The sequence below is a fragment of the Macaca mulatta genome, chromosome 1 (assembly GCF_049350105.2).
Source record: "Macaca mulatta isolate MMU2019108-1 chromosome 1, T2T-MMU8v2.0, whole genome shotgun sequence".
Lineage (NCBI taxonomy): Eukaryota > Metazoa > Chordata > Mammalia > Primates > Cercopithecidae > Macaca > Macaca mulatta.
In genome coordinates this window covers 206,081,085-206,101,172 of record NC_133406.1, presented here as the reverse complement: position 1 = coordinate 206,101,172, position 20,088 = coordinate 206,081,085, and the positions used below count along the sequence as shown (strand labels likewise).

General features: G+C 52.6%; 2 protein-coding genes across 3 annotated transcripts; both read left to right on the top strand.

Annotated features, from left to right (window-relative positions):
- The first annotated feature begins 10,694 nt into the window (after nucleotides 1-10,694).
- On the top strand, nucleotides 10,695-14,140 carry GJB5 (gap junction protein beta 5). 2 transcript variants are annotated; one of them, XM_015134904.3, is made up of 2 exons: nucleotides 10,695-10,842; nucleotides 12,937-14,140. In XM_015134904.3, the coding sequence occupies exon 2, from the start codon at nucleotides 12,961-12,963 to the stop codon at nucleotides 13,780-13,782; it is 822 nt and encodes a 273-aa protein (XP_014990390.1). In that variant the 5' UTR covers nucleotides 10,695-10,842; nucleotides 12,937-12,960; the 3' UTR covers nucleotides 13,783-14,140. The 2 variants fall into 2 exon arrangements, with proteins under 2 accessions (XP_014990390.1, XP_077820288.1); XM_077964162.1 differs by having other exon boundaries at nucleotides 10,701-10,842; nucleotides 12,940-14,140.
- Nucleotides 14,141-15,354: 1,214 nt separating this feature from the next.
- On the top strand, nucleotides 15,355-17,955 carry GJB4 (gap junction protein beta 4). The gene is made up of 2 exons (XM_001108592.5): nucleotides 15,355-15,432; nucleotides 16,568-17,955. The coding sequence occupies exon 2, from the start codon at nucleotides 16,886-16,888 to the stop codon at nucleotides 17,684-17,686; it is 801 nt and encodes a 266-aa protein (XP_001108592.2). The 5' UTR covers nucleotides 15,355-15,432; nucleotides 16,568-16,885; the 3' UTR covers nucleotides 17,687-17,955.
- The last annotated feature ends 2,133 nt before the right edge of the window (nucleotides 17,956-20,088 follow it).

Genomic DNA, 20,088 nt, shown 5'->3' with positions numbered 1-20,088 from the left:
CCGAGGAGGCTGTGTTCTGGTTGTCAGCGGACTCTGGCAGCTTCTGACACAGGCTTCTTCGGTCTCACCTATCTTCATTTGCGTTAATAGCACCTGGGTAGCACTCACCGTGAGCTAGAGATGTTTCTAGGTGCTTTGTAGGTGTGCACATGTGCAATGTCTTATTGTTTGCTAGGATAACTCAGCCTCCTCTTGGCCTTTCTTCCCCATCCCACGCCTTGCCTGGGCCCCATACCTGAAGGCCTGAGCCATCCTAGCACCAGAGCCCTCAGGTTTCTTGTGCCTGCGATGTGCACCAATGTGCCCAGCAGCTGGAGGCGGGGGGCGGGGTTGGGGTGCAGAGAGACTTCTAGGCAGGACTCTGAGGTGGGAGAAGTAGGTGTTCCACAGACCAGGATGGGAGGAGCTCAGGCTTTGCAGCTCTGCCCACAAGATCTGCCTTCCTTTCCCAGCACCCACTTGCTCATTTACCCAGATGCAGTCAGAGTCTTGTAATCCTGGAAGATTCCTGATTGTGAGGCACAGTCCTTACTTTCCCCCTAAAAGCCTATCATTTACACACACATCTACCCGTGCTCTGCTGAGGTAGGGAAGAGCCCTCCCTCACCACTGTCAGGGCATAAGAGACAAAGCAAGGCCATAGCCCAGGGGCTCAGGAACGGCAGTGGGGGGCGGGAGAGGGGGCATTACTTCTCCATGTGTGCGTGCACACACAGACACACACACACACACACACACACACACACACCTTGAAGCCTGAAGCCTGAACTCTCCCCTTCCTTAGGAAGTCTTTCACCCAGATTCACAGACAGGTTAGGAGCATGAGGATGAGCAGTCCCTGGGCTGGCTGGGTGTAGGAGGGGTGTCCATCACTCCCTCCCCTACTCGCTGCCCCTGCCAAGTAGACACACCGTGATCTATGATGGCAGTAATAATAATGGCAACAAGCGGTGGTGGCAGAGTGCGTCCTCTGGGCCAGGGCTCTGCATGCATTCATTCACACAGCATCATGTATTCAGTCTTCACATGGAGAAGATAGCACTGTTACCTCCGAGGATGAGCTGAGAGCACAGAAACGTGAAGTCACTTGCCCAGGGTCACACAGGGAGAAAGTGGGATTCAAATCTAAGCAATCCACCTGCAGAGCCGGGGCTCATGGCACTGAACCATACAATCCTGCTTGTCTTGCCCATCCAGGTCACAGACACCTGGACCTAAGGGCAGCCAATCATCACAAGGAGGAGCTGGGCCAATCAGTCACTCCTTCAGCTAGACTGGGAGCAGTGGGCGCAGGGGCCAGGAGGAGAGACTGAGCTCCACCGTGGAGTAAAGCGGGCAGAATAGCCTTGGAGACCAGGTGTAAGAGAGAACAGAGCAACCATGCAGAGAAATGCCAAGCCGAGATGCCCAAGAAGCTCCCGGGAGAGAGGCCAGAGCCCATCTCAGTCCTGCTGGCTCCCAAGCTGCAGGCCGCCAGAAACCTGCTGGTCCAGTGGCTCCTGCCCTGGGAGATGTGGAAGTCCTGCCGCACCTACAGTGTGTCCCTTTCATGGGACAAGCTTTAAAAGGTCTCCCATCCTGGCTATCAGAAGAGTTCTGGTCAGAACATACTGTGTGACCTTAGGCAAGTTACTTAACCTCTCTGTGCTTCAGACTCCTCCAGGAAATGAGATTTTGTGAGAATTCAAATTGATGCTGTATATGAAGCAGCTTAGGAGACTTACCAGCATGTAACAGATGTGAAGTAAGTTGTAGATATTTCCGGTGCTTCCCCTCCCCCCACCACCCCCCACCCAGGCATCCTCACCCCTCCTAGTGGACTGAATCTTTTTTTTTTTTTTTTTTTTTTTTTTTTTTTTTTTGAGACGGAGTCTCGCTCTGTCGCCCAGGCTGGAGTGCAGTGGCCGGACCTCAGCTCACTGCAAGCTCCGCCTCCCGGGTTCATGCCATTCTCCTGCCTCAGCCTCCCGAGTAGCTGGGACTACAGGCGCCGCCACCTCGCCCGGCTAGTTTTTTGTATTTTTTAGTAGAGACGGGGTTTCACCTTATTAGCCAGGATGGTCTCGATCTCCTGACCTCGTGATCCGCCCGTCTCGGCCTCCCAAAGTGCTGGGATTACAGGCTTGATGGACTGAATCTTGAGTGCACACAGTGTAGACTCAGGTTGAGGCCCTGGTGACATGGCCAATGGGGACCTAGGTGAATGATACTGACCCGACTGGCTTAACTCGAGTGCCAGAGGGCCCTCATATGAGAACACTGCCGTAGGGGCCTGCATCAATATTCCGCACCCCAGTTCCCCTCTGGGGCCCTGACCTCTCCCCTCATTAACCCCCTTCCCTGCCCCCAACCAACAGCTGCAATCTGCTGTTGGTTGTGGGTTTTTTATAATAAACTTTTTATTTTGGAAGAATCTAAAAACTACAAAGATAGTACAAATAGCTCCTGTATACCTTCTACTGATAACATCTCACATAGCCATGGTACATTTATAGAACTAAGAGATTACCATTGACACAATAACTATAAACCAAACTCCAGATAAATCCAGAAGCATGCTAGAGAGGCATACTGCTGGGGGTGCGGAGGGGCGGGATGCAGAGGTGCCCTCAGTTCCAACAGGGGAGGGAGGGGCCCCGTGCGAGCTGACTGGAAGGATCCGTCACACCTGCTCCCTTTTCCTCCCTCACATCTACAGAAGTCACTGCTCTTCCCTAGGTCCCCACCTTCACTCAGACGGGAAGCAGCTCTGATGCAGGGTTTGTGTGCTGAAGGCCTGTTTCCAGGGACTTTCTCAGTGAGGGAGAAGGTCCACCATGGAATGGGTGAAGAGCATGCACTCTGGACACAGACAAACAGAGGCCAAATCCCAGCTTTGTTGCTGTGTGACTCTGAGCAGGTGACTTAACCTCTCTTTCCCTTCAACTTTCCTGCTCTTTCCCTCCATCTCTGCTTCAGACCCTGCATCTTGGGCTCTTTCTGTCAGACACAGTCTTCCCAAGTCTAGTTTCTCTCTCCTCAGCCTCTTTCAGCCTTGGTGCTCCCCCACCCCAAACCCCTTGGAGTCCCATTAATTTTGAAAGGCTGTCTGTATGGATTGCCGCCTGGCCCAGTCCTGGGGCTCAGAGAGCTGTGTAATTATCCACTTGGAGCTGAGGGGAAGCGATAACCAGTTCTCCCTCCCTTCTTCCCTGCCTGCCTCGCTATTCCATTTCGCTCAAACATCCCCAGGGAAGCCGATTACAGAGGGGCCCGCTGGGTGAGGAGGGCGGGATCTTCATTACCGTGTGGAAGGTCAGAGAGACTGAATGGGGGGGCATCCCTCCAACTTCCACCAAGCACTAAGGCCACAGTTGGTCTGCACACCCAGGCCTGGCTCCTTTTGTCTGTACTGGGCACCACAGCTTACTCTCTGGATCATCATCTCCAGCTAGGAGCATCCTCCTGCGCTCCAGACTTGTTCAGCCAACTGTCCCCGGACATCTCTCTCCAACTCAACACCTCCAAACTGGATGCACCATCTTCCCCTACCAGACCGGCTTCCCCCAACCTCTCTCTCCTCCCCTTTCCTGCCCCCCCAACCCTGAGCCCCTGAAGGGCCAGCCACCGAGGCTGTCAAGCAAGACACCTGAACAGCATTTCCGTCTCCTCCCTTTGCCTCATTCCCCTTGGCTAATCAGCCACCAGGTCCCCAAAATATCTCCAGCCACAATCCTCTATTTCTCAAATCACCAGGCCCAGGCTCCAGGTGCTAAAAGTGACCTAGGAGTGGACCCGTTCACCTGGACATCCTGTGGTCCGTTCGAACTGGCAATGGCCTGGTCTGACATCATCATCTCCCCACCCTCAAGTTCTCCTGCCTCTACCTGTGGCACCCTAACCCTTCCTAATCACCGATACCAAACCTCTCCCCCTCCTCACTCTTCTCCCACAGATAGCCAGACAGTCTCCGTACTGTGGTAGGAGAATAGACTCTGGGGTCAGTAAGAACTGAGCCACAACCCCAGCTCCATCAATCCCTAACTGTGTGGTCTAGAGCAAATCACTTTATCTCTGACTCTCAGTTTTATCATCTGTAAAATGGAACCAAGTGGGCTTTGCAGGGCTATTAGGAAGATAAGTTGACAGTGTCCAGGATTACCATCTTAATGACTACAAGGTAGGGGCAGCGCTTGTCAGCTCCAGCTCTTGATGTTACAGGGAATACAGACCCTGTGCTGCCAGATCTTCTGATTTTTCAAGACCTTCCCCCAAAATATGTTTTTATATGGAACCTCCAGATTTTGATATGTTGATAATTAATTGAAATGTTTCTTTGGCACCGTGAAGGCCAAACAAAACATTTGCCTCCAGGTCACCAGTTTGCACTCTCTGATGTATGCGAGGAGTTGAGCCCAGTGAATGCTACATAACAGAGAGTCAATAAACATTAATTCCCTTCTCTGCCCTTCTTATTGATTCTCTCAAAAGAAAAAAGAAATCTCCCCAAGCCATTCCTCCCATTCCACTCCCTTCAGCTTCATCTTCATGCAGCTTTCACTGGCTCTGTGCATCCACAGATCCAGGCAGGGCTCTGAGCACCTCATCCAAGATGCCCTACCTTCCCTGGCACCCTCCCTGGCACCCTCCCTGGCTCACAGGCATATAACAAAGCTCTTTGCGTGGCTCTGACACTTCGTAGTTGACAGAGCCCTTGCTAGGGTCTGGATGCGTCTCCCAAAATTCATATGTTGGAAACTTCATCCCCCATGTATTGGGGGATGGGGCCCTTGAGGAGGTGTTTAGGTAATGAGGGCTCCACCCTCATGAATGGATTAATGACATTATAAGATGGCTTAATAGAGGAAGTTTGACCATTTTGGCCCTTCTGCCTCTGCCACGTGAGGACACGGCATTCCTCCTCTCTGAAGGACACAGTGTTTGAGGCACCATCTTGGGAGCAGAGGCCACATCCTCACGAGAGGCCAACACCTTGGTCTTGGACTTCCCAGCCTACAGAACTGTGAGAAAATAAATACCTGTTCTTTATAAATCACCCAGTCTGTGGTAGTCCATTGCAGTGGCATGAAACAGGCCAAGACAGCCCTCTCCCTCTCATTTTCTCATTTCATGCATGCAACAGCCCTACGAGCTACTTCTTATCACCCCCAACACACAAGTAAGGGAAACAGGGTCCAGAGGGTACAAGTCAGTCAACAAATATTTGTTAAACACCTACTATGCACCAGGCACTATTAAATGGTAAATCCAAGGTTATAGAGAGTATGTTTGGCTGCAGATGGCAGATGCCTAAATTAAACAGGCTAAAACAAAAGGAAAATGCAGTGGTTTATGTGCATGCGGGAAAGAAAACATTATGGCTGGGCTCCCAAGATAGATCAAGCCGGGGACTCCAGAGCCTCCCAAGCACTCGCTTGCTCATCTTTTGTTTCTGTTTCCCTTTCTGCATCAGATTCATTGTCTCACTCAGCAAAGCAGCTTTTTCAAACAGCAAACTGCCGACAATTCCGGAGCCTCACTTCTCACTATGTCTGTCATCAGATAGACACTCTCCCTATCCCATGTTCAAAAGTCCCAGGGAAGACCCCTTGGTAGATCAGCATGGGTTAAGTTGTCACATTGGACCAATCAACTGAGCAAGATCCGTGTGACTGATTAGCTCAGTTAGGGGCCAGTCCCAGCCCTGAGCCAATCAACACTCAATGTGCGAAGATGCGGCTGGTTAGAGTGAGGACAGGCGAATTCCCCAGGAAATGAGATTGCTTCTCTGTTCAAACAAGAGATGTCTTAGTTTGGGCTCTCCCAAAAGCCAAGCCTGAGACAGGATTTGCATGCAAGTTGTTTATTTGGGAGGCCATCCCAGGAAACATCAGCATGGGAATGGGCAGTGAGTCAGAGAAGGGAAGAAAGCTAATGAAGGGTGTTTAATTGAGTGAGTTACCTCCATGGGCAATGGAGCTTAATCCTGCTGGGGACTGCTGGGAAACAGCAGAAAATGGCTTCACAGTCATCTCAATCAAAGGCTGAGGAGGCTGGAGATTTTATACCCTAACTTCTATCAGTGACTTGTTGAGGGCTCTTCCCAGTGGGGCATCAGTTCGCTAGCACTTCCAGCCTACCCCATTTGCAGGCAGAGGCCCAGAAGCCCGGAGAGCCCCAGGCAGAGTGGCAGGTGCTGGCCACTGGACCCTGGTCCTGCTTCTGTAAATCATTGTGCTGTACAAGGTCCTCTTAACCACCGAAATGGAGTATGCCAAGAGGACCTGGGGCTGATACTGATAGCACCTGCTACATGTACTGACCACTTGATGGAACCAGATTTAAAATCCAGAGCTGTCTGGTAACTTTCAGTAAGTCATGTGGTCCCCACAGTGGACCATGACTCAGCAGAGATGCTGAGCATCCAGGCAAGAGCCCAACAGGAAGGTCCTTGGCCTTGGAACTCTTGGCTAGCAAGGGGAAAGGTGGCAGCCAGTGGCCAAAGCTTCAAGAACTGCTCATAAGCCCTCAATACTCTAAAAGGGAGGCCCCAAATGGAACTGAGACAACCTGCCCAGAGACAACAAAACACTGTGTGAATGAGACCAGCGATTCAGCTTTAGTGTGGGCCGGGCTGGAGGGATGAAGATACCTAGAAGCATTGGGCCCCAGTCTTAGGAATGGTGAGCCTCTCCATGACCCAGCTCACACAGAGCCTCAGAAATCATAGGGAGAGACCAAGGGGCACATTCCAGTTTCAGCCCCCTTGGGCTGAGCTTGGAAGCATGGGCAGAGCTGGTGGAGTAGGTCTAGAGGCCCAGGAAGGGAGGCATATCATAGGGGAAGAGCATGACCATTCGTCCCAGGGGAGAAACAAATGTCCACCCAACAGGTCAGAGAGCAACAGCCCACAGAGTGGAAGAAAATGAATGTGTGGGACATGCCAACTGTAAATCACCATGTTTACATACATCCTCTCAAGCACTCCTCACAACAGCACCCCCCACCAACCCTTCCACATTCTAAAGAAAGGAAACTAAGTCTCAGAGAGAAGAAATGAGTTGACCAAGGCCACATAGCTAGGGAGTAGAAATGGGGTTTGAGCCCAGGTCTGTGTAGATTCTGCCCATCACACAACTCTTTCCCTGTTTTCCAGGTTTGCCTCTTCTCTGTCATGCCCACCTTCCACCCCTCCCACCTCCAGCTCACTCCTGGATTTCCAGCATCCCCCAAGTCCCATCCCTTAGTAAAAGAACAGTCATGAAGCCTCCATTGAAACCTCTCAGTTGATAATAAACCCACTCTCATGATAACAAACCCACTCCCATGATAATGATGTTCATCTAACCTAATTACTTCTTAAAGTCCCACCTCCCAACACTGTTGCATTGGGGGTTAAGTTTCAGTACGTGAGAATACTGGGGGACACATTCCAAGCATAGCAGGGGGAGTGAGTGGGAAACGTGGTGCATAGGTTCGTACAGATGTGTTTGGAGTTAATGAGTTCAGTGCTATGTGTGCCGAGTAGGCGCCACTTGAACTATCCAGGGCCACGAGGTGGCAGCAATAGTTGGAGTCCTCAGCCCCAAGCTGGTGGTAAGAGCCACAGCCTGTGGAGAGTGCACTGAGAGAAGAGAATCCAGCAGAGCTCTGGAGAGTGCTGGCATTTTAGGAAGCAGGCAGAGGGTTACTGGCAGAGGAGAAAGCTCCAGGCCTCAATTTACATCTTACTCTTTTGGAAAGGCTTTCCCTGCCTCCTGAAACTAGGTCTGGTTCTCCATTTTACATTCTCTAGGCACTGTGCTTCTCCTTTGTGTCTATCAAAATTGTATTTTTAGAGTTATTGGTGTGTGTGTGTATTTAATGTCTTATTTCCTCCTTTGACTGTAATCTTCAAGAGGACCATGCCCAGAGGTTGAACCATGAGAATCATGCTTACTGATCTATTTCCACCACCAGGCACAACATGTGGCACATAGTAGGTGCTTAATGAATATTTGACGATGAGTAAATGATTCTGTTTATCAAGCATAAGGGAGCCAACAGTGTGGCCAAATCCTTGGGTATGAAGATGTTGAAGCATTACAGTGTTAAGAGCACCGGCTCCGGAGCTCAGCTACCTGAATTCCAACCCCAGCTCTCCTGATTACTGATTGTGCAAGCCCAGGCAAGTTTCTTAGCCTCTCTGGGCCTCAGTTTTCCCATCTGGAACATGGGGCCATTGGAGTTCCTACCTCATAGGGTTATTTCTATCAGTGGCCCAACCACCTATCAAATCACCAAAATCAGTAACCTGTGAACCATCCTAGGTCAGCCTCCTGCCTCACACCCTACATCCAATCAGTCCTCCAAAGCTGCCAGCTGTATTTACCAGCTATTTCCCAAATCCAACCCTCTTGCTCATCTCTTGCCTAAATCATTGCAGTAACTTTCATACTGGTCTCACAAGCCCCTCCAGCCTCTTTTCTCAAACAGAGGGAGCCTTCTAAACACACAGTTCATCTTCATTATTCACAGATTCCGTATTGTGCTTTCTCCAGCTCACCACAATTTATGTCTTTTTTTTTTTTTTTTTTTTTTTTTTTTTTTTTTTTTTTTTTTTTGAGATGGAGTCTCGCTCTGTCACCCAGGCTGGAGTGCAGTGGCCGGATCTCAGTTCACTGCAAGCTCCACCTCCCGGGTTCACGCCATTCTCCTGCCTCAGCCTCCTGAGTAGCTGGGACTACAGGCCCCCCGCCACCTCGCCCGGCTAGTTTTTTGTATTTTTTAGTAGAGACGGGGTTTCACCGTGTCAGCCAGGATGGTCTCGATCTCCTGACCTCGTGATCCGCCCGTCTCGGCCTCCCAAAGTGCTGGGATTACAGGCTTGAGCCACCGCGCCCAGCTGCCATCTAGTGTTTCTAAGCACACGAAGACTATAATGGGCCTTATGGAAAAAATATGTGTGTTAGACAAGCTTCATTCAGTCGAGTTATAGTGGTGTTGGCTATGAGTCCAATATTAATGAGTCAACAATATATATTAAACAAGGTGTCTTCAGAAACACACATAAAACAGACTTCTATATTGATCAGTTGATAACCACATTGCAAACAGAAGCTTGCAGGAACCTAACCTCATATGTCCTCTAGGAAGAATGCTTCAATATGCACTAACTTGGTGTTCCTGGTGACTTATAGAATATAACTACCTCGAATAATGACAATCAGAGGTACCAATCTGACCATGTCTCTTCCTTTTTTAGAACTCACTCCTGCCTCAGCACAAATGTAAAAATAGAAAAAAGAAAAGAATTCCCTCATGCCTCCCTCTGCACCCAAGATAAATTCAGACTCCTTAGCATGACATTCCAGGTCCTTCATGGTCTGGAAGGTCTTTGCTGACCTTCCAGGCACCTGGCCATGTGGTGCCCCCACCACTACCCAGCCCACTCTCTAATGCTCTTCCATTATCTTTCACAAAGGTCCTCTGCACACTATGTGCCCACTGCCTCAAAGGCTCCTCCTCACTCAGCATCTCTTCTTGGTGAACTCCTATACATCCTTCAAGACCCAGCTTAAATGTTACCTTCCCTGGGTCTCCCTCTGGCGGAACTTAAAACTCCCTTCTCTATCTATGTCTTTTCTAGGACTTCTCCCAATGTTGTAAGTGATCTCTTTATATGCCTCCTCTCTCCTGTACTTGGCAACAGCTTTTTGGAAAGAGCCTGAAGGAGTATAGAAATGTGTGACTCTCTGTAGGGTGTGTGCATTTCACACACCATTCATTCAATAAGTACAAATTGAAGCCTAACTGGACAAGACACCAGGCACCATTCTAGGCACGAGAGGTAGAGCAGTAAATAAAATAAAGCCACTGCTGCATGTGTGTGCAACACTGTGCCCATAATTGTGGCCTGTGTGTGTAAGAGTATGCACATGTGAAGCCACATTGTGTTTGCTTGTGGACATGTGGTGTTTGTGGCTGCTGAATACTTTGTTGAATCCTGACCCTATGTGACCTGCTGATACAGGGCGCCTTGGAAGTTAATTAGGCCAACGGACTGTGTCTGTGCACTAACGAGAAGCCTTCCCCAGGCACCCCCGCCCACCTTCTCCACCTCTCCTGTGGTTCCTGCCTGGCTTGGGTTTGGCCTTTTTAACCCAAAGACAACATGCATCCAAATGAGATTTTCTCTAGTGAATATGACTCTCCCTCCCTTCTCCTCTGCCTTCCCTGTATCTCAGAAAGAAAACGCCTAGGAATAAGGAAAAGGGGGAGGAAGAAATATTTTTTTGAGGACATACTATGCGGCAGGCCTGTGCTGGGCAGTTTACACGCATTACAGGCAATTGCAGACAGGGCTTCCCTTGTGCCAGGCACTGTTCTAAGCACTTTACCCCTACGGCTGGGTTAATTCATGCATCCACCCTATGAGGTAGGATTTGTTCTTTTCCCACTTTCACAGAGAAGGCGAGGCATCACACAGTGAGAAAGTGGCAGAGCTGGGATTCAGGCCTCAGCTTCTCCCACACAAGCCCACAGATGGAAGGATGAATAAGGAGTCAGAGTGGACCTGTGCCTCTCCCCTGAGAGGATACCAGGATTTGAGGCTCAGTGCCCTGGGAAGAGTGAACCCCTCAGTTTCCTGAGCCTCATCAGAAGCAGTCTGGGGAGGCTCGGGCCCAGCCAATGGCAGTGCAGGCCCCAACTCCTCCTCCTCCCGGGCTGGGCTGGCACACCCGACAGGCTCTGTCCTGGGAACAGGCTTCAACGGGCTTCCCTGAAAACCTTCCCCGCTTCTGGATATGAAATTCCAGCTGCTTGCTGAGTCCTATTGCCGGCTGCTGGGAGCCAGGAGAGCCCTGAGGAGTAGCCACTCAGGTAAGGGCATCTGTGTCCACATGTGCCCTGCCCCTTGGCATACGTGGCAGGAGGACACTTCTCTGCTGGGGAGTCGGGGGAGGTGGCCTGGACATATCCGCCGCCCTGGGTCCTGGTGGTGGAGGCATAAGGGGCTCTGGGTTCTTTCAGCTCTCCCCAGCCAGGCAAAGGTGGGAGCAGGGAACTGAGTGGGAGAGGAGCTAAGAAGGGGCCAGGCCGGAAACTCAGCAGGCAGGGTAGCTCTGCCTGGGCCTGCAAAGCCCTGCCCCACTCCTCTCCAAGTAGGGATGGGCTGGGTGACAGCCCCTGGGGGCTAAAGGCGGAGCCTCCCTGGGTGTTCCCTGAGAAGCTGCCAGGAGTCTCGCCTACCTTAGACAGGACTGAGAATGCAAGCTGGTGATTCAGATCAGAGGCCCCCCACCCCCCGACCCCCACCTCCACCCATCCGCCGTCCAACCCCCAGCCACCCTCATCCAGGATCCACGCACAACGGGGAGGACAGAATCCGTCTGCACACAAATAGGCAGGCAGCTCATTGAAACTTGAGGAAAGAGTCTGAGGCCTAAGGCTGGGCAGTTCCCGGAGGGTGGGCTCTAGAGCCAGCCTGCCTGGGTTCAAATCCTTGCCCTGCCACTTACTAGCTGTGTGACATTGAACAAGTTAATTAATCCCTCTGTGTTCCTCTTTCCTCATCTGTAAATTGGGAATAAAAAATATGCCCTTTCCTAAGGTTGCTGTGAAGGAATAATGTACTGATTCATGCAAAGAACTTAGAGCGGTTCCCGGCACGGCACGAATGCTTCATGGATATTGGCTGTTATCACTCCTCTGCTTTGTCCCTGTGGAGGCTCGGGACAGCCTGGTGGGCTTCAGCCTGCACCAGCACGGGAAGACCGTCCTGAGCCCTTTAGCGGCTAGGCAGACAGGTTCCTTGGGGCCCCAGGGTGCACCGTTGGTCGAAACCACAGTGCATGGGTCTCAGTGGACACACCCCCATCCCCAGGAGTCAGGCAGAGGACTCGCAGCTGAGGACGTGGGGACCCCTTACTCTGCAGTCACGGTCATTACCTGGAGGTGAATCTGATTCTGTGAGTCCATCAGGCCAAATTCACCAGCAGAAGTGACAGGAGCAGCATTTCCCACTTGATGTCTTGACAAGGCTGTTCCACAAGATGATAAAAGGAGGAAAAGGGCTTCTATGGGCAAAGGAGTTTGGGCAATGCCACATATTTCATACCTCTTTTGGTGAATTTATTAGTGAGCTTCTTAGCACGGTTGAGCTAAAGAACCCTATTTAACTTTACTAAACCCAACGTTTGCCAACTTTTCTTGACACAGAATCCTCTTCTCTCACTTCTCCTATTGCCAACCTATGGGACAGGGTTCCAGGGAACACTGTTTGGGAAACACTGGAATACCAGGCTACTCTAGGCAGCCAACTGCATGAGGAGAATTCATTGCTGTCTGCTTTAGCTTTCAGCTGGATTGCACTGGCATGCTTCGGATGAGTGGCACTAAGCAGGACTCTGCCTGGCTAATTACAGAGTGTTAGAGCAGATGGGGGCTTGGGAACAAGGTTCCAGCCTCCTTTCCAGTCCCATCTCTGAGCCAAGAAAAGAACAAAGAGCAGGTTCCCCTGGGGAAGGGGCTGTCTGAGAAGAGGCAGCAATGCTCAGAAAGGAGAGAACCATCTCAAGGCTCAGTCCCTTGAGGAGGAGGGCCAGGGTTGAAATAGAGGGAGCAGGCAGAATGTCCCAACTCCGTAAGTCTTCACTCTGCAGAACCCCAAGACCACAGCCTCAGGCCCTGGGAGGAATGAGTGGCTCCCTGGACCTGCCCTCATCCACTTTTATTGGTAAGAGTTGGGTTCTGGACTTAATTACCTATGCTCAAATCCCAGCTCTGCACCTAATAGTTGTGTAACCTTGTATAATGCCTCTAAACCTCAGCTTCCTCCCTCTATAAAATGGGGACAGTAGTAGAACCTAGTTCCTCTAGTAGTGGTGAGGATGAAATGCGATGACATATTTCTACAAAGTGCTCAGAGTGAGTCTGTGATAAATGTAGGAAATTGTTGTTCTCGTTTCCGTGCAGTAGCAGCTGACGCGTGGGTCCACCATGAACTGGAGTATCTTTGAGGGACTCCTGAGCGGGGTCAACAAGTACTCCACAGCCTTTGGGCGCATCTGGCTGTCTCTGGTCTTCATCTTCCGTGTGCTGGTGTACCTGGTGACAGCCGAGCGTGTGTGGAGTGACGACCACAAGGACTTTGACTGCAACACTCGCCAGCCTGGCTGCTCCAACGTCTGCTTCGATGAGTTCTTCCCCGTGTCCCATGTGCGCCTCTGGGCCCTGCAGCTTATCCTGGTCACGTGCCCCTCCCTGCTCGTGGTCATGCACGTGGCCTACCGGGAGGTTCAGGAGAAGAGGCACCGAGAAGCCCATGGGGAGAACAGTGGGCGCCTCTACCTGAACCCCGGCAAGAAGCGGGGTGGGCTCTGGTGGACATACGTCTGCAGCCTAGTGTTCAAGGCCAGCGTGGACATCGCCTTTCTCTATGTGTTCCACTCACTCTACCCCAAATATATCCTCCCTCCTGTGGTCAAGTGCCACGCAGATCCATGTCCCAATATAGTGGACTGCTTCATCTCCAAACCGTCAGAGAAGAACATTTTCACCCTCTTCATGGTGGCCACAGCTGCCATCTGCATCCTGCTCAACCTCGTGGAGCTCATCTACCTGGTGAGCAAGAGGTGCCACGAGTGCCTGGCAGCAAGGAAAGCCCAAGCCATGTACACAGGTCATCACCCACATGGCACCACCTCTTCCTGCAAACAAGACGACCTCCTTTCGGGTGACCTCATCTTTCTGGGCTCAGACAGTCATCCTCCTCTCTTACCAGACCGCCCCCAAGACCATGTGAAGAAAACCATCTTGTGAGGGGCTGCCTGGACTGGGCTGGCAGGTTGGGCCTGGATGGGGAGGCTCTAAGCCTCTCTCGTAGGTGCAACCTGAGAGTGGGGGAGCTTAGCCGTGAGGTAGGGGCAGGCAAGAGAGAGTATTCAGACACTCTGGGAGCCAATTCCCAGTCCTCCGCTCCAGCCACCTGCCCCAGCTGGACGGCATTGGGCCAGTTCCCCCTCTGCTCTGCAGCTCGGTTTCCTTTTCTAGAATGGAAATAGTGAGGGCCACTGCCCAGGGTTGGAGGGAGGCGGGCATTCATAGAACACACATGCGGGCATCTTCATCATGTCTGGCCCACTGTCAGAGCTTAATAAAAGTCAACTCGTTTGCTGGCTCCAGGTGCCCTCTGGTTGTGCGGCCTTTGTGACCCTCACATGTTCATGGTGTCAATCTCTCTGCCTCTGCAAAGGGCTGCACTTGGTCCAGTCTGATGAGAGGCATCCTCTCTTCCAGAAAGGGGGCCCCCCAGAACTCCAGGGGATGTGCTACTTGCTCATGCTCCCATCTAGCCTTTATGCCCCATGGCAAGTTTAGGCCTGTGGGTTGTCTGCAGAGAGAATAGAGCTTAGTCCACAAGGAGCTGCACGTGGCAGTGGGAAGTTCATGAACTCAGAATGCCTGTGTCGAATCCAAGTTCCACCGGGGCTCTGGGAAAGTAACTTCAGCTTCTCTCCAAAACTGGTTAATAATACCTAGCCTGTGGGGTTGTGCTGAGGACTGATGAGCTCATGGCTGTGGACAGGGTTAGCCAGCTGTAAAAGGACACATAAATGTTAATCATTGGTATTAGGAAGTGCTCGATAATGCCTGTGGGAAATGAGGCAGAAGGCCCCTCCCTAGCTGCACATTAACCTTCATCATCCCAGCCAGAACACAGGTCCCAGGCCCCCCACCAGCATATGTGGGGTCACACTCCAGCTTCCCTGGAGGCCTTCTCCAGGACCCACAGAGGAAGAACAGCGATGCTGTGTCTGGCCCTGTACTAACTGGGGCATTTCATGCTGCTGACCTGCATTCCTTGCCTCCACCAGGGCTGTGGGTGCCCTGGTCTAGAAAAGTCATAGTTGACCCCTCCCATCCCCTACACAATCCAAGAGCTTCCCAGGCTCCAATCCCAGAAATATCCCACCACCAGAATGGGATGCATTCCTGCACTAAATTATGGTTGCCCCTTTCCGTAGATGTCAGCTGCTGAGGACCTCAGAATCAGACTTCCCAGGAAAAGGGCAGGAGAGAGGGCAAGGAGGCAGGGCAAGGAGGCAATGGGAAGGGGACACGGTCAATCCCACTGGTGCGGTCCTAGGCCTGAGCATAATGATGTTGGGCTCCTGAACCCCACAGAGCAGTCTCACCCACATACCTGCCTGCCTGGGAGCCAGGCCCAGCCATGCCCAGCCAGGCTAGAGAGGAGGCGTGGGCCAGGAGAGAAGAGCCACAGGTGTTTGCTCTGAATATGTGCCCGGGGAAATCCAACCTCCTGCCTGCCCACCCAATCACTCTCGCTTGGCTCATTGGCCCAGAAAGCCCCACCCAGCAGGGGAGTGAGGAACAAAAGCTGCCTCCAGGAGGTCCTGAGGCAGACGGACAAGCCTAAGGACAAGGGAGGAGCTACTGGACCCAAGAAGGGTGAGGACTGAATAGGGCAGGAGGCTGGCCGGAAGAAAGCAACCAGCTGAGCTGAGGATATCCAAGGGATCTCAGGCTGTGAGCTGGGCTTTAGGGAGGCAGTCAGAGGCTCAGGGTCCCTAAAGGATCCCCAGGGAAGTGCCAAGGAGGAGAAGGAATGTCCTGGCTGACCTAAGGGAGGACAGAAGATTAGGGAAGAGGGGGGATCAGGAAGTAATGGGTTTCAGTTCAGTTTAACAAACATCTATTGTGTGTCCACTGGGCCAGGCCAGTGCTGGGTGCTAGGGAGACAGAGGTGAAGAGCCTGCCCTCTAGCAGCTGACAGTATGGCAAAAAAATAAGACAGGTGAATAGACCATTTGGGTACAGGCGATACCTCTTGCTTGGAAAATGTCCCAGGCACACGATGTCTGAAGAGGCTGAGAGCAGAGTCAGTGATTGGGGACAGGGAGGGAAGAGGGTAGGAGGAGGGGAGGGTTTGGAGATGAAGCCTGATGGGGACTCCAGATAAGGGGGTGTGGAGGTCGGAGTCCACAGGACAGGGGCCTGAGAGGAAATAATGGAAATGCGGCTAGCAAACAGCCACTAAATGGACAGAGGAGGGGGTGCCCTGAGAGAAAGTAAATGGGGAGTCCAGACCATGCCAGAATCCATCCTGGGTCCTTCCTAAAGCTGGAATGGTTAGAATTCCAGAGGAACCCACTGTGGTCAAGACAGTCAGCCCTCAGGCCCCAGCATCAATACATGGGTTGGCAGGGATGATATCAAGTCCCCATGATTCCAAAGCACCTCTCTTTAGTTTGGGAGGGAATGCCAGGGCAGAGAACCTTCCTGGAGCCAGAGGCAAGGAGTAAGGTTGAAGATTGTTCTGGGATTTACCAAGGGGCTGATGTGAGCACAGGGCCAGGCTCTTGTTGGTGTTCAGTAAAAATGGGATGGATGTGACAACTGATAAGGGTACGTTCCCACCCTTCCTGCCCTGGCCCAGCCCTGACAGCTGACGGGAGAGCAGATCATCCAATTCAAACCTTCCCACAATCTCTTTAGAAGTCATGGGCTGAAACATGGGGTAATAGAGGTTGGCTGGCATGTCCATGCAGGATGATTGTCTTCACATGTATCTATTACCTTGTAGAATAAAATAGATCCTGATTTTGGAACCCGAAGGCCAAAGTGCAAGACTCTGCTACTTCCATCTGTGGACCCTTGGGTGGGTATCTCTGGGCCTTCACTTACTCTTTGTGAAATGGGGACAGGGGCAATCCCTACCCTACCAAGTCATTGGGAGTGAGGACATGATGACACGGTGATTGTGAAAAGATTTTTTCCATCGCACCAGCATTAAGCGTGCCCATCTCCAGGTTCCCCCAGGCCTCAAGGCTCCCAAAGCCTGAGTGGGTGGGTAGCACCCAGGTATAGATCTTCCACGTGCAGTACCCAGGACACAGCCAGCATGAACTGGGCATTTCTGCAGGGCCTCCTGAGTGGCGTGAACAAGTACTCCACGGCTCTGAGCCGCATCTGGCTGTCTGTGGTGTTCATCTTTCGCGTGCTGGTGTACGTGGTGGCGGCGGAGGAGGTGTGGGACGATGAGCAGAAGGACTTTGTCTGCAACACCAAGCAGCCCGGCTGCCCCAACGTCTGCTATGACGAGTTCTTCCCCGTGTCCCACGTGCGCCTCTGGGCCCTGCAGCTCATCCTGGTCACGTGCCCCTCGCTGCTCGTGGTCATGCACGTGGCCTACCGTGAGGAACGGGAGCGCAAGCATCGCCTGAAACACGGGCCCAATGCCCCGTCCCTGTACAACAACCCGAGCAAGAAGCGGGGCGGGCTGTGGTGGACGTACTTGCTGAGTCTCATCTTCAAGGCCGCTGTGGATGCCGGCTTCCTCTATATCTTCCACCGCCTCTACAAGGATTACGACATGCCCCGCGTAGTGGCCTGCTCCGTGGAGCCTTGCCCCCACACTGTGGACTGCTACATCTCCCGGCCCACGGAAAAGAAAGTCTTCACCTACTTCATGGTGACCACAGCTGCCATCTGCATCCTGCTCAACCTCAGTGAGGTCTTCTACCTGGTGGGCAAGAGGTGCACGGAGATCTTCAGCCCCAGGCACCGGCGGTCTCGGCGCCGGGAACGCCTACCCGACACCTGCCCACCGTATGTCCTCTCCCAGGGAGGGCACCCTGAGGATGGGAACTCTGTCCTAATGAAGGCTGGGTCGGCCCCAGTGGATGCAGGTCGGTATCCATAATCTGCGAGGTCAGCAGATAAGATCACCAGGTCCCCCCACCTGAGGCCACCCAGGAAAACAGGCAGGGGCAGGGGCATCCTTACCGTAGCAGGGTGGTGAGGACGGTGGCTGTGGGGGCTCAGGAAGCTCACCCAGGGGCCAATGTGGGAGGTGGCGGGTAGTTTGGTCCCTGGGTCCTGAGCCTCAGGGGAGGGAGGTTGATGGCTGGCGGGGATTTTGTATATGGCAATAGTGTATGTCAAACCTCTTAATAAATACGATTTTCCCAGTACTTTGCAGACCAAATGGGGAGTGGCGGATAGGAAAACGGGGGTGGGGGGATTAGGTGGACCTCAGAGAGGATGCCAAGGCAACTCGGTGAGCACCTGAGCACCAGAACCTCAGATCCAGGCTCACCCATCACCCCCCAGCACACACAGAGTGTGCCCCCAGGACATGGTGGGGAGTGCCTAAAGGCAGAAGGTACTCCAGGGGCCTCTTGGTTCTGCAACCAGCTGACCAAAGCCGGAGGAGATGAACCCCAGGGGACTCTGTGCCCAGCAGGAGCCGGTTCTCAGTGAGCGCCCATCACAGGAATGAGCGTGGGTTGGGCCTCCCTAGCCCTGCCCAGCACGGGTCCCAGATAGGTGAGTCCCCTCTGACAGTGGGAGGGGCAGGGCTGAGAGCAAGCCAGGGATGGGGGTCTGTCAAGGTGCCCAAGAGGCACATCCTACAGGCCAGGGCCCATTGAGAGTGTCTGAGCTGAAAGGTCCCTCGTGGATCCTGGAGTCTATGGAATTTCATGTTCTTTTTCACTGATACAACTTCCCCATCCCATACTCCCCCACCCCACAACCACTCAGACTTTGGCAACTCCCAGAACCACACCTCCACCCTAACATGCCTCCGAGCCCCACCAAATGCCCACTAGACAATTTCCAGGGAGGCCCCCAGCCGTCTCATGCTCGCCACTCCCAAGCTGACCTCAGCAGCTCCCCACAGACTTGCCCCCTGAAAGATGCCCCGCCCCATCTCATGCAGGACACAGCTATTCACCCAACTGCCCAAGCCAGGGGAAGGGACAAGCCTGACATCCTTGTCCCTCATACCCCACATCCCCACTGGCACCAAATCCCACTGATTCCAGTCCCTAAATGTCACCTGAATCTGCTCTTCCTCTCCTTACAACAACCTAACTACCTACTGGACCTCCCCCATCTGCCTCCGCTACAGGGATGGAGTGATTTACCCGTCTATGCAACTGACCATGTCATTCCTCCTGCTTTAAAACTTCTTCCACCATCACCAGCCCCATGTCCTCAGCATGGCCCCTGCTGACCTGCCCTCCTCATCCCAGCTTCCTCCTCCTTTCTACCTGCCAGTAATACCAAAGGGCTCCTGATTCCCCAGGCAGACACGTCACATGGTGTCATTCTTCGTGCCTTTGTCATGCTATTTCCTCTGGCTAGAATGCCCTTCCCACCTTCTCTGTGACCCTACCTCAAAACTCTAGGACAGCTTTACCCATCTCTCCAAGTGCCAGCCTCACTTGTCCCTCTGCCACTCTCCCCAGATTGGAACTGTTACTTCCCGAGTGTCTCCCTATCAGTCTCTGAGCCCTTTACGGGCAGGTCACTGAGTCATCCAGGTCCCTGCTGCCTTCAGTAAATGCTTGTTGGATGAGTAAATAGTCTGTGAGCTGCTTGGGGGAAGGAACTAAGTCTTGTTCATCTGAATCTTCCACCACACCTAGCCTGCGGAGTTCAGCAAAGCATTTGTTTGCTTGCTTTGCTTTGTTTCTGTTGTTTAACTAGAGCCAGCATCAAGGTCTCACCTTTAGGTAAGCAAACTTGAGTCTAGAAAGGGGAAGAGGCCCTTCAAGACCACACAGATCTGCTGAGTCTGTCAGGGGCTGTGTCCTCTGTGGTCCACAGGTAGCCTCCACACCCACCCCTGATTACGGCATAAGATCAAAGTCACCCGTCTTTAGGGCAAGGCTCCCTGGGAGCAGAGCCAGAGGCAGGGGTTTGCGTGCATGTGAAGGAAGGAGCAAGGAGAGTGGGGGACGGAGGGGCCGAACTGAGCAGGGATGTAGACTCAGGAAGATGCAGCCTTGGCCCGATCCCTGTGGGATGAGGGGGCTTCAGATCATAAGTCTTGCCACATTTCAGTCAGTCATTACTTCAGGCGCCCCCAGTGGCAGGAGGGTTGGCAGGAAGGGGTAGGTGGCTCTGGCTCAGTCAAAATCAATTCTTCAGGGGTAGCCATAAGCCATCAGCAGCCAATATTCACAGCATTTGGGGAATGGATGTCCCCCAGTAAAGGGGACATGGGCAGGGCACCAATACCATCTACTAGACTCCTGACTCCAGGAAACAAGAATAACTCCCACTTCCAAGCCAGACCAGAGCTGGACCACCAGC